Below are 11,078 nucleotides of genomic sequence, written 5' to 3' on the forward strand. Positions count from 1 at the left end.
TTGATCCATCACGGTGATAGGTTTCTTTAAAAAGAAAACGAACGAACAGAAAACAGCCAGCCCACACAAACCATGGCTACACGCCTAATCCAAGCAACGAGCAGTACCTCTCCGGCCACCTCTCCCCGCCAAGCCCAGAAAAGCTAAACCTCACAAACTGAGCCATCAGCTAAAAAAAAAAACTAGGGCTTGACACTGTTATCTCTCCCAATACCCTAATCTGTCGTCGGCGAAAAAATCGGGGCTTGGCACTACCGCCCGTTTGTATATAAGGACACCCTTTCCCCCCTCGGAAGACTTTTTTTCTCAGGGAGCAGCTTCCTCCCAGTCCTGGGAGCTGCTCTCCCTCTCTCCCTCCCCCCCCTCCCCCCCCTCCCCTAGCTCTCTGAGGAGGAGGGGAGAGATCGACCTCTGGCCCCTCCCCTCTTGGTGGGAGGGGTCATGGTAGCCAGTCTGCCCCCCCTCATCCCTGGAAGAAGGGAATGGGGGGAGCCCAACTTCTGTCCCTCCCCTCTTGGTGGGAGGGACAGAATGACTAGTTTTTGCCCCCCCCCCCCTATTGGTGGGAGGGGAGAGGTTACTGGACCTCTGCCCCTGCCTCTAAGGAGGAGGGGGTAGAGAGACCAACCAAACCTCTGCCTTCCCCTCTCGAAGGGAGGGGGCAGTGGCCCAGCCTCTCCTGGCTCTCTCCTGGGCTCACGCCCGAGTGAGTGCTGGGAGGGGCATGGGTCACGTTGGTCCTCCCTTGTGGCTCCGGCCCCTCTTGGTTCCTGGCTCTTGTCAGGGGCCAGGAGGGGCCTGAGTTACGTTGGGACGTTTCTTTGCTGGCCTCTTCTGGTCTTTAGGCATTTTATGCTTAGAGATCGGGAGAGGCCTTTTTTGCGTTAGGTGTGCCTGTCCCTGCCCCGTTCTTGTGCTCTCTCCTCGTGGGGGAGTACGGATCTCAATTAACCTCTGGGCGAAGTCCGAGGGGTTGAGTGAGATCTTCGTGCCTCTTCCGCTTCCCTTTAACTTTGTCGTTAGGGGACCGGAGTAGATGTCTTTGTTGAGCTCTTGTCTCTGCCTGGGGAGATTTTGCGGATTTATATTCGCTCTGTTATCTCTGGGAATGTCAGGGAACGGAAGGGTTTCTCCTCGATCCTTTAAGTTTTATAAACTGGAGGTTCGGGAGCGTAGGCTCTGTATAGCCCAATACAACCCATCACCAGATGAAGAATGTAGGTAGGGATGTATAGATACAAGTAGCTAAGTACGCACACAAGCTCTTACAGAGATCCGGAGGGAAGTAGATACAACCACCTCGAGAGTCGAGACGCCGTTGTCTTCTGACGAGTAATAGCATATGGTGCGCACACTCTTAAAGGTGATATGGTGGCATACGGAAGTGGAACAATTGTGGCTGCAATAGGGCCTCATAGGCCAATAAGAGGGCATTACTGCCACGGATCAGTCAGATTTGCTTCTCTGGGGTATAAATGGGTATAATACTGCTCCACTTTGTTCAGTCTTAGCGCATTTTACATACAAAAATCCACAATTCCAACTTGCTAAGGCTTTTTAACCCAGACAGATATTAAAATTCTGCAATGATAGAACTAAACTTCATCACTAGCAATAGAGTTCTATCATTACGCTTTTTTTTTACGATTTTTGGTCGCAAAGCCTTAGGACATTGACATTTCGTCGCGATCCGCTACCTTTAAGCGTGGGCGCACCATACCTCTCTAGATATACTCATCCATAAATTCTGAATACCTATGACAGTGTGTAATAATAATCGTCATGAAGAAATCCTACAATCCACAGACAATGACAACAATAAACGAGTGAGAACCTATCTTCCAGACTCATCTCTGTCGTTGCCTTGACACCGTAACGGTTACCAGGCAACGAAATAAGGTTTCCCGTGCCCTAGCTAAAAACAAAAAAAGTACTAATATGGACAAGCCCTAAGATAGTTAAACTTCATTTGCTGCAACACTGGTCTTATCAAAGCTGTTACTGTGATCAGGTCTTAATTCCTCCCACCTCTCGTTTTCGAGAATAGCCTATTCTCATCCCTTACCTTAGTGGGGGACACAACCAACCTTTCTTTTGCTTTACCCAAAGGGAGCAAGCAAGTCCCTAATTGATGTAGCCCGCGAGGGCCTGATTTGTTTGAATACTCCTGGTCGCTTTTTTTTTTTTTTTTTACTAACATGCCATCGTGCTCTGCGGTGACGAGAGTGGATCACGAAATATCACTCGGCAGTGACATGCCAAGTCTGGGCCGTCTGCAGAGTGGGCTGGGTTTTGTTTTTTTGTTTAATTCATTAATTGCATAGAGTGGGCTGGGTACCCGATCGTCTCTGGGGTATTTTGGTTAGTTAGTTTTCGAAGTGCGGTGGGTTTGGATTTTGGTTAGGGGTTGGGTTTCTTTAAGGAATCTGACGCACGTAGGGAGGGATGATAGTAGTCTAGGGTGATCGATTGATCGATTGATAATTCAGCCGTAGGCAGTACTAGGGTCGTAGTGTGTATTTCGGCCATCGGTCTGTGATTGGACTTTCTGAAAAAAAGGTTTTGGAGTATATAGTAATAAATTTTAGCAACAATTTATAATAAAATAGCTCTCCTTAGGCCCATATAAATTAAAGAAAAAGCCACATATATATAGACCAGCCCTGTCTCAGGTTCCGCTTCGTGGGCTTGCGTCAATCCAGGTCGATTTCGGGCCCGGGCTGGCTTATACAAGAATTGCAGAACCGTGGATAAACCAGGTCATCGTAGAGCAACAGATAAAGGCAATGCTTTCACAAGACATACTAGGCTCCCTATATACACCCAATCAAGCTCCTATCTCTCCGTGGAGCCCGATCTTGCCTGCTGCGCGAATGCGTGAAGTGCAGCATTGCTTACTGATCACTAAGCAATAGTCTTGTTGTACCGTATACTCGGTCTATGGTGTAGTTGGTCATAGACCGAGGACAGTACGTGGCTATGGAAGAATAAAACACTGTATAATAGCACAAAATAAAAGACATCTTAGACTTTATACTTATATCGTGCGAGATCACATAGAAATGCCTTCTTCCAATTCTTTCGACCCATACCATCTCAAAGTTATCCTCTTCCCCTGTAACCCTTTCACCTTCACAACCTGTGTATCCCCCGGCATCACATCCAAGCAATTATCGCTCCACACCACCCCTTCAACCTCCTTAAATACAAGCCCCTTCACTGGCTTCTCCACACTAACGCGTATCTCTTCCCCCCCCTCTTCCATCGTAGCACAACCCCCCGATCCCGATCAGTAAACACACAGTACTTTAGCGGCTGTGGCCAGTCTGTCTCGCGTGCTAGTAGCACACCGTCTTTGCCCCACAGCCGCACCTGAACTGCGGCGTCGCCGATGGAGACGCCGAAGTCTAGGTCGACGGCGCCGTTGGCCGGGATGGTGAGCTCAGTTTTAAGCAAAAGGGAGATGGCGCCTGTAGCAATATTGATGGTGCGGACTTCGGCAGTGACGGGTGTGGGGGTGTGGGGGTGAATGGAGGAGATGCTGACATGTATGGTACTTTGTTTGGGGGGTAGATGTGTGGTGTGGAGTGTAGGGGGTGGGAGCCGGCGCCGCGGGTAGTTTTGGAGCGGACGAGGGCTTCGAGCTGGGAGTTGGGTTTGGGGTTGGTGGTGGTGCGGGTTATGATTGGGATTATCGGGGAGAGGGCGCGGGCGATGGTGTAAAAGGCCGGTTTGGGGTGCAGGTGGAAGTCGATTATGGACCAGGAAGTCACGGGCCTGGGGTTGGTTAGTATATATATATATAGTTGTAGATTTCTATTATGGATACTGCAAAGTAGCCAGGGAGATATGCCATACCAGACATCGTTTAACTGCCACACAAGCGCACCACCACAGTCACGACTCGCCCACCTGCGCCTCCAACCACGGTATGCATAGTTCATTGCCTCACTCTGCAGAAGCTGGCTTAAATATATACGCTCCTAGAATCATTGACACCATAAGTTTTAGCAACAGGCTTATCAATTATTGACCCTTACTGCCAAGGCCAAAAAAGAAACCACCTACCGGCAGGTTTCCATATATAACCCTAAAGTTCTCGCCTAGATATCCAAGCAAGCGCTTCTGAAAGCTATGAGCCTTGACGTGGTGCTCGATGATCTCGGCCTCAGGGTTCCAGTCATTTTCATCAAAGGGGACGGCTGGGTCGAGGAAACCGTTCTTAATGGTTGATATACTGGGGTAAGAGGGCATGCCGAACTCAGAGATAAAGCGGCCGCCGAGGTCTGGATAGCGCTGGTAGGGTGCTTGAAGGCCGCCCCAAACTGTATGCATGTGTCAGAGGTGTTTAAATTGGGCTCTCGATATAAGGATGTGCCTGGAAAGGAGGGTTTTGGGAGGCTGGGATGTGCAAGGCCTTCTGGTGCCTCCCATAATACTTGTACAACCCCCTGTTCTAGGCTGTATCTTTATATCGAGAATTGGGAGTAATATTACTTGGGCGAGGTAAGGAGTAGAGCGGTATGGCCGGGTGAATATAAAGACTCGATTTGAATTACATCCAATCTTGGTGCTCGCCCGGCCACACCGAGTACGCTCGGCCTTACTCCATGCCGAAATAAATCCAGTAGGCACTCCAATAGTCCAATCATTAAATAGGAAGGGTAAAACATACTATTCCATTGATGTATATCCCCCACTGTCCGATCTGTACTATCTTCACCTCCCCATGGACTTCCTGGCCAATACACCACTCCCGTCCCATCAATACCCGCCTGCCCAATCTCCGCGCCCGTATTTCCATTACAAACATCCCTTATAATATTCGGAAAGATCTTTTCGTATAGCCACCTACTTGGGAACGAACTATTTCTCCATTCTCCCTCCGGCTGCTTTGCGTCATACCCTAGCTCTTCATCCGCTACCTGGTAGTCCTCATTGTTACCCGCCACAATCACCAAAGACGGATGGCACCGCAGCCGCTCCAGGTTCTCGCGCACCTCCGCACAGATCTCGGAGGTAAAGCTGTCTAGATGCGCAGGGTAGTCGCCGCAAGCAAGACAGATGTCCTGCCACACGAGGATGCCAAGCTCGTCGCAGAGCGTGTAGAGCTCGTCGCTCTCATAGACGCCTCCGCCCCAAATGCGAAGCATGTTCTGGTTTCCGCGGTCGCGGAGTAGGCATAGAAGGTTGTGGAGGGTTTGTGTCTTTACGGCGGGGAGGAAGGAGTGTGCGGGGATCCAGTTGGAGCCGCCTATGAAGAGGGGGGTGTTGTTAATGTTGAAGTAGAATGTTGTGCCGCCGGAGACAGGGGTATCGGGGAGCTGTGGAAGAGGATCCTGGATGAGGAGGATTCTGCGGATACCTATGCGTTTGTGGGCGGTATGGAGGGGCCCCGGGGTGGAAGCGGCGTTTCCACTAGCTTTGAGCGTGAAAGTTATGGTGTAAAGATTTGGGGGGCCATGCTGGTGCGGGTACCATAGCTCGGGGGAGGTGAGGGTATGTTTAGTTTCCCAGGTATTTGCAGTGGAGGCAGGTGTGAGGGTTAGCCTAGTTTCTTGCCCAGAGGGAGAGAGGAGCGTAGTGGTGAGAGTATAGCCCCCTGGGACGAGATAGTCTCAGTGGTGGCGATAAGGGTCAGAATTGCGGTTTTGAGGTCGGCGCTGAGGGCTTGCTCGATCTTAGTGTTGGAGATGCGGTCTGTGTAGATCTGGAGACGAATAGGTTTCCAGGGGCCGCAGGTTATGAGTGAAGGGCCCCAGTCCCAGCCCTAGAATTATTCAATTAGCTCCAGTTCTTGTAAAGCTGTGTTAGTACTAATAATGCATATCATTAATATCATTAGAAGGATTGATTAATTGTGTATCAGTATCATGAGCAATTCAAAAAAATCAATACCCACATAATGATACTGAGCCTTCCTCACAAACACCCTCGAATAATGTCCATTCCACGTGACCCTCTCACCACCGTTCTGCGCCATAATTCGGTCACCCTCCTTCAGCGCGCTCCGAAACTCCATCACCACCTTATTTTCCCCCATACTAACGATGTCTGTCACATCGACCCTGTAACTACGAAACATGTTCTGGCATTCCAGAATGCGCGTCCCGTTCAGTGAGACGGTAGCGAACGTGTCGAGACCCTCGAACACAAGACAGACTCTGGCATCAAGGGCCTCGGTGCGGTTGAAGGCTATAGTATAAACCCATGTGTTGTCGTGTACCCACTGCGTAGTGCGCTCGTTGAAGCCGAGGTGTGGGTCGGGGATAGGGAGGTCGAGATGAATATTGGTGGGGAGGGTGGTGGAGGTTTCGGGGTTGTGCGGGGAGGCGGCGAGATGTCCGTCTGTGAGAGTACTTTCAAAAAACTCCATTTTGGGGGTGTTGGTGCGGGAGGTGGGGGGTTCTTGGTCATTGACTGCGGCGCTGGCTGAAATATTTTGTAGACACACTCTGCTGATTTGTGAGGTTTTGACTTGAATGGTAGATTTTATATATTAGCACCTGCGGGGTTACAAGTATTCTTTCAATACGACCATGCGTGTAGATCTAGTTGGGGGCGGCGGGAGGTTTTCCTGTTCCCCGGTTGCTGTTGGGCTAGCTATTTTAGGCGGTTGTAATAATCGGCAAACCCTAGCCCTGGGTACATATTATTAATATTAGTGATGCTATGTACTCATACATAACGAGCGCTAGCAGTGTCAATGATACATAGTACTTCTCGAGACGATATTATCGACCATGGCGCGACAGATACCATGGTCTCGATATATACACCCAAGACTCACGATAGCCCACGAGACTTTTTTCCACGGTGGCTTTCCGTGATGTATAGTAGCCAACCCCACAATTATTAGTGTCTTTACTCTTTACCAGGAGTGGGATGCATACCAGAGGGCTGATCGATCAACATATGCATCGACATCAACATTCCGCAATCAATTTCTTCTGCGCATTCTCTGCATTTTTGCCCCTTTGTTGTGTCTCTCGTACCTGGATGTGGCCCAGCCATTGGTATATATGCCACCCCTATGGCCCACTATTAGTTTCGATAGTGATGATGGCCCAGGCAGTATCGCAGCCACCGTTATATATTAATTACGAGATCTACGATTTTGTGCCGCCGCCAAAATGGAGATCTGGGACGAACTAGCCAGCCTTCTGTAAAAGGTACCAGCCAGCTCTTCATAGCACTAGGGAAATGTCAGCTTGAGTATCTCATAAATACAACCATCTACTCCACAATGGCAGGAGGGACTTTTCAGCAAAGCAACTAAATATCGACACTGAATTCGCCCCATAACGACCCACAATGAATATCCTACTACTCTTCTTATCCCTTTCGCTCTTGCCGCACACACGCGCCGTCGCAGTTTGGAATTGGCTCTTCCTCATCTTCCCACACACCACCACCGCCGTCTCCGGCCCGCAGCCATATTATCATACGGGTACTATCAGCCCTAGCGCCCTTTCTACTATTCCTCGCCTCTCCCGCAATCTCGCCTCAATAATCTCAAACACTTCCGCCGGCATGGCCACTTTCCACACCACGCTCGCTACCTTTAATACACCACTCACCTACGCCTCCCACAACTGCCCAGACGGGCCTGGAATATGTTATTTTCCTGAACTCTCCGATCTCGCGCCGTTCATCGCACGGGTTGCCGCATCTACTGGCGAGCGCTACGACGGCGTAGTTACCATAAACCAGGCCGCCAATGACGGGGATGGAAGGTGGCTCGGCGGGAATGTGAGAGCCGCGTGTGGATACAGCGAGGGGCAGGTCGAGGGGGACGTATTTGGCGACACTGGATTTGGGCACTGCTGGATTCCGATGCCTGGTGGGGACGAGGGGTTTAGAAAGTTTGATGAGGTTTTTATTCATGAGATGGGCCATGCCGTTGATATGTTCTACCAGCGCCATGGGCCCGAGGAGTGTCAGCGACGCATTCCGCCGGAGGGGCATCATATATTAGATCAAGTAGACAAGGCGCAGAATACGTATAAACGCTGGGAGGGCCAGGAAAGCGGGTATGAGAATTATAAGTGGTGGGAGGAGTATGTTTTCGCCCCCCTTGAGTTTCCCCAACTATCAAACATGTGTATCGTACTGTGAACAGTGAGTACTGACTTGAGCGGTGGATAGATATTTCACGGGGACCCGCCCAGACGAAAGAATCCCGGAGGGATCGGGCATATCGGAGAGCTGTTGGAGGCATGGTTCGCCGACGAGAGACTATGATTTTGGTGAGGTGAGAGGGAGTGTAAGGAGCTGGCCGGGAGAAACCCCGGAAAGCCCGCCGGCGGCGGATGGAAGTGGGAGGTTAAACGAGGAGTTTGTGGATGTAAAGATAGGTGGGAAGGATTGGTGTGGCTTTGACGGGATACAACAGTCGAGTCGGTAGTGAGTGATTTGGTGTTTTTCTTTTGAGGGTGTTCTGGCGTACTTTTAATTAGCGTAATGGGGTTCTTGCTTGTTCTGTTTATAATATTTATAGTAGTACGGTATCGTGATAGTTGTAATGATGGCAGACTCGTTAGTAATGAAGATTTCAAAGAGCAAGATATTTGACTAGTTTTACTCACTAACTAAACTATGGCTCTCTCTAACACCTGCTAGTCTTATCTGCAGAAGAAGCGAAACGTGAAGTCCTCATCACGAGACATCACTCGTTTGATTTCTCGGCTGATGTCGATGTAGTAAAGCATCCTACTATACTAGAAACCATAAATATCATCTCATACTCTCCATGAACCATCTACATGGCCTTGAAGCTGGTGTAAAGCCACTCAGTGCATGTAGCATTTCTCGGAGGTCTCTTTGTTTATATCAAAGTAAACATAAAGAATATCCATATGCGTATGTGTTATAAGATTCTACCTAGATATAAATAGAAGGTACCATTGTCATTACCATAACTATTGGAGGACTGTCCCCCTTGGATATATCGATTTTTCGCCAAAGCTTAGCTCATGGTAGCTCACTCGATGTTCTCGAGCGGGTGAGGAAAGCCCCTCGAGTCCCCACAGGTTCGTGTGATACATGTAGTCAGCGAAGAGATATCTCAACCCTCCCAGCCATAGGGTGAGCGTCTTACGTGTTTTCTATTCCATCATCCACATTCTTTGAGTTCATGAACTCTCGTGTTCACAGCATCCGGATAGGTGTTGCGTCGAATTGAGCTTGTTTTCCATCTTCGGGCTCGGATATATCTCTTTGCCGGCAGGTTGTAATACTGCCCATAGACATATGAAGAGGATGAGGTGGATTTATCCCTCCCACCGAAGTTCTCTGTTGCTGCGAGGGATGATGTAAGTCTATTTTACTGAACGTTTCAGTCTCTCTATGTTCTGACTCGTCACTCCAGGATGGGAGAGATGCTGGTTATATTTCTCGGTAACATTAGCTCGTAGGCTACGTAGCCACATATGCTCGACATATGTGTCTTGGCCTCTAACCTGCTATGTGACCCTTAAGACTTCGTGTTCTGACATGCCTAACCGAGAAAGCTGCGCCACGACGGATGCATAGTTAGAGGCAAGTTTAAACTGTTACCAAGTAAATTCATCTTGCTATATTGCGGGGAGATGGAGGGTAGAAGGACTGAGGCAATGATGAGAAGGAGAGCTGGGGGGACATTGCTGTCGGTATACCACTTTCATCTAGATCTCTCATGCCCAGCCAGCTACCAACCCTCCATAGGATTCACTCTTGGAATGCTTCCCAACATGTAGCCACTATGTATATGGAGGGACCAAATATCCCCCTACAGTCTCACATCCTCACAGAGATATTAAGGTAACGGTGCAGTTTGCGAATGGGGATCCCGCTCACATTTCCTACATATAAGTATGGTAGTTTCCCGCTCTCCCTTAAAAGTTAATCCTACTACACCGAGCCCCCCCCCCCCCCTTTTTTTTCTTCTTCTTTTCTCTCCGTGTGGATCTCCGCTTGTACTTTCTGAGGGATCGGTAGAGCTCCACCTACCCGCTTTTGTTTATACGTATATATTTATCAGTATCATACATATATATTAGTGGAATATTTATTGGTATTATTCATTTGAGTAAGCCTTCACGGTCCCGCTTACTTTCCCAATATATATACCCGTATATAGAACAGATTAAATTCCAGTCAATTCAGATACCGGATCGGCTGATCACCACCCTCAACTACATGTAAGATCTGCACCGTAGAGACGAGCAGCAGGGTACATGCAGCATTATGGGTTAATTCTTCACGTCGTGTGCATTCATTGCTACTTGTCCTTTTGTCCTTTCTGTGAACAATATCGGACAACTCTCATTATACGCACACAATGCGTGTTCTCTGCCTTTAAATTTCTCATTAAAGGACATGCTCTTTCATCTCTCTAGCTTGTGTACATAATCAAATCATTATACCATGCAATAATTTCGAATTATCTCCCTTAACTGGACAGAACCGGCTTTAATAATACCAGTCCCCGTCTCATACACAGCTCGGAAATACATTCCCGTATTCCTGACCAACTCTGAAGTTGTGTGGGTTTTCGTTATCAGCATGTATGCATGATATTCGAGGCCGAGGTCTGACTCGACTCGATAATCCTAGACGACGTTGTACGTTGTGAATATTCCTACTGTTCGTTAATTAGGGCATAGTTAACCCAACCGAACCCCAGCTGTGCCAATCCCCAACCAAATCCTATGTAACTAATAAGTGATACACCACCTTGCGCTGCCTATCCCCACTTCTAAATATCCGCTGTATTGGTAATGCTTATTGACAGCGGTGTTCCCTCCTTTCAATTCTCGCTTCTACCTCTTCCAAATCTAGCCCAATTATTAAGCCCTCGTCACGGAACATCACGCGGCTGCACGCAAAAACCTCAACAAGAAGGAGCAGGAGCATTAATAGCTCCCCAGCGATAAGGCAACTAATCCGCAACAACAACACTCGGTCTATCTACGTCCGAATAAGCCTCTCATAAAACGCTTGGTATTCACTATTCAGAGGTCAGCCCTGTATTGCCAAGTGCTCCGGAAGCCGCACCTCTGTATTCCCCTGCGGCCAGTGTTACACAAGGGCCCTGA

At 48.8% G+C, this 11,078-nt stretch overlaps 2 protein-coding genes across 2 annotated transcripts; one reads left to right on the forward strand and one right to left on the reverse strand.

The window, feature by feature from the left end:
- Nucleotides 1-3,407: 3,407 nt before the first annotated feature.
- LAJ45_03875 (uncharacterized protein) lies at nucleotides 3,408-6,376 on the reverse strand (the record flags this gene model as incomplete). The annotated part of the gene is made up of 6 exons (XM_046113457.1): nucleotides 3,408-3,777; nucleotides 3,859-3,983; nucleotides 4,069-4,325; nucleotides 4,676-5,550; nucleotides 5,610-5,770; nucleotides 5,903-6,376. The coding sequence occupies 6 exons, from the start codon at nucleotides 6,374-6,376 to the stop codon at nucleotides 3,408-3,410; spliced, it is 2,262 nt and encodes a 753-aa protein (XP_045973186.1).
- A 938-nt stretch (nucleotides 6,377-7,314) lies between these two features.
- Nucleotides 7,315-8,407, forward strand: LAJ45_03876 (uncharacterized protein; the record flags this gene model as incomplete). Its single annotated transcript, XM_046113458.1, has 2 exons — nucleotides 7,315-8,033; nucleotides 8,149-8,407. 2 exons carry the CDS (start codon nucleotides 7,315-7,317, stop codon nucleotides 8,405-8,407), a joined length of 978 nt encoding a protein of 325 aa, XP_045973187.1.
- Between the last annotated feature and the right edge of the window lie 2,671 nt (nucleotides 8,408-11,078).

Source organism: Morchella importuna (assembly GCF_003444635.1).
Source record: "Morchella importuna strain M04M26 chromosome Unknown Morimp01GS009, whole genome shotgun sequence".
NCBI classification, from domain to species: Eukaryota; Fungi; Ascomycota; class Pezizomycetes; order Pezizales; family Morchellaceae; genus Morchella; species Morchella importuna.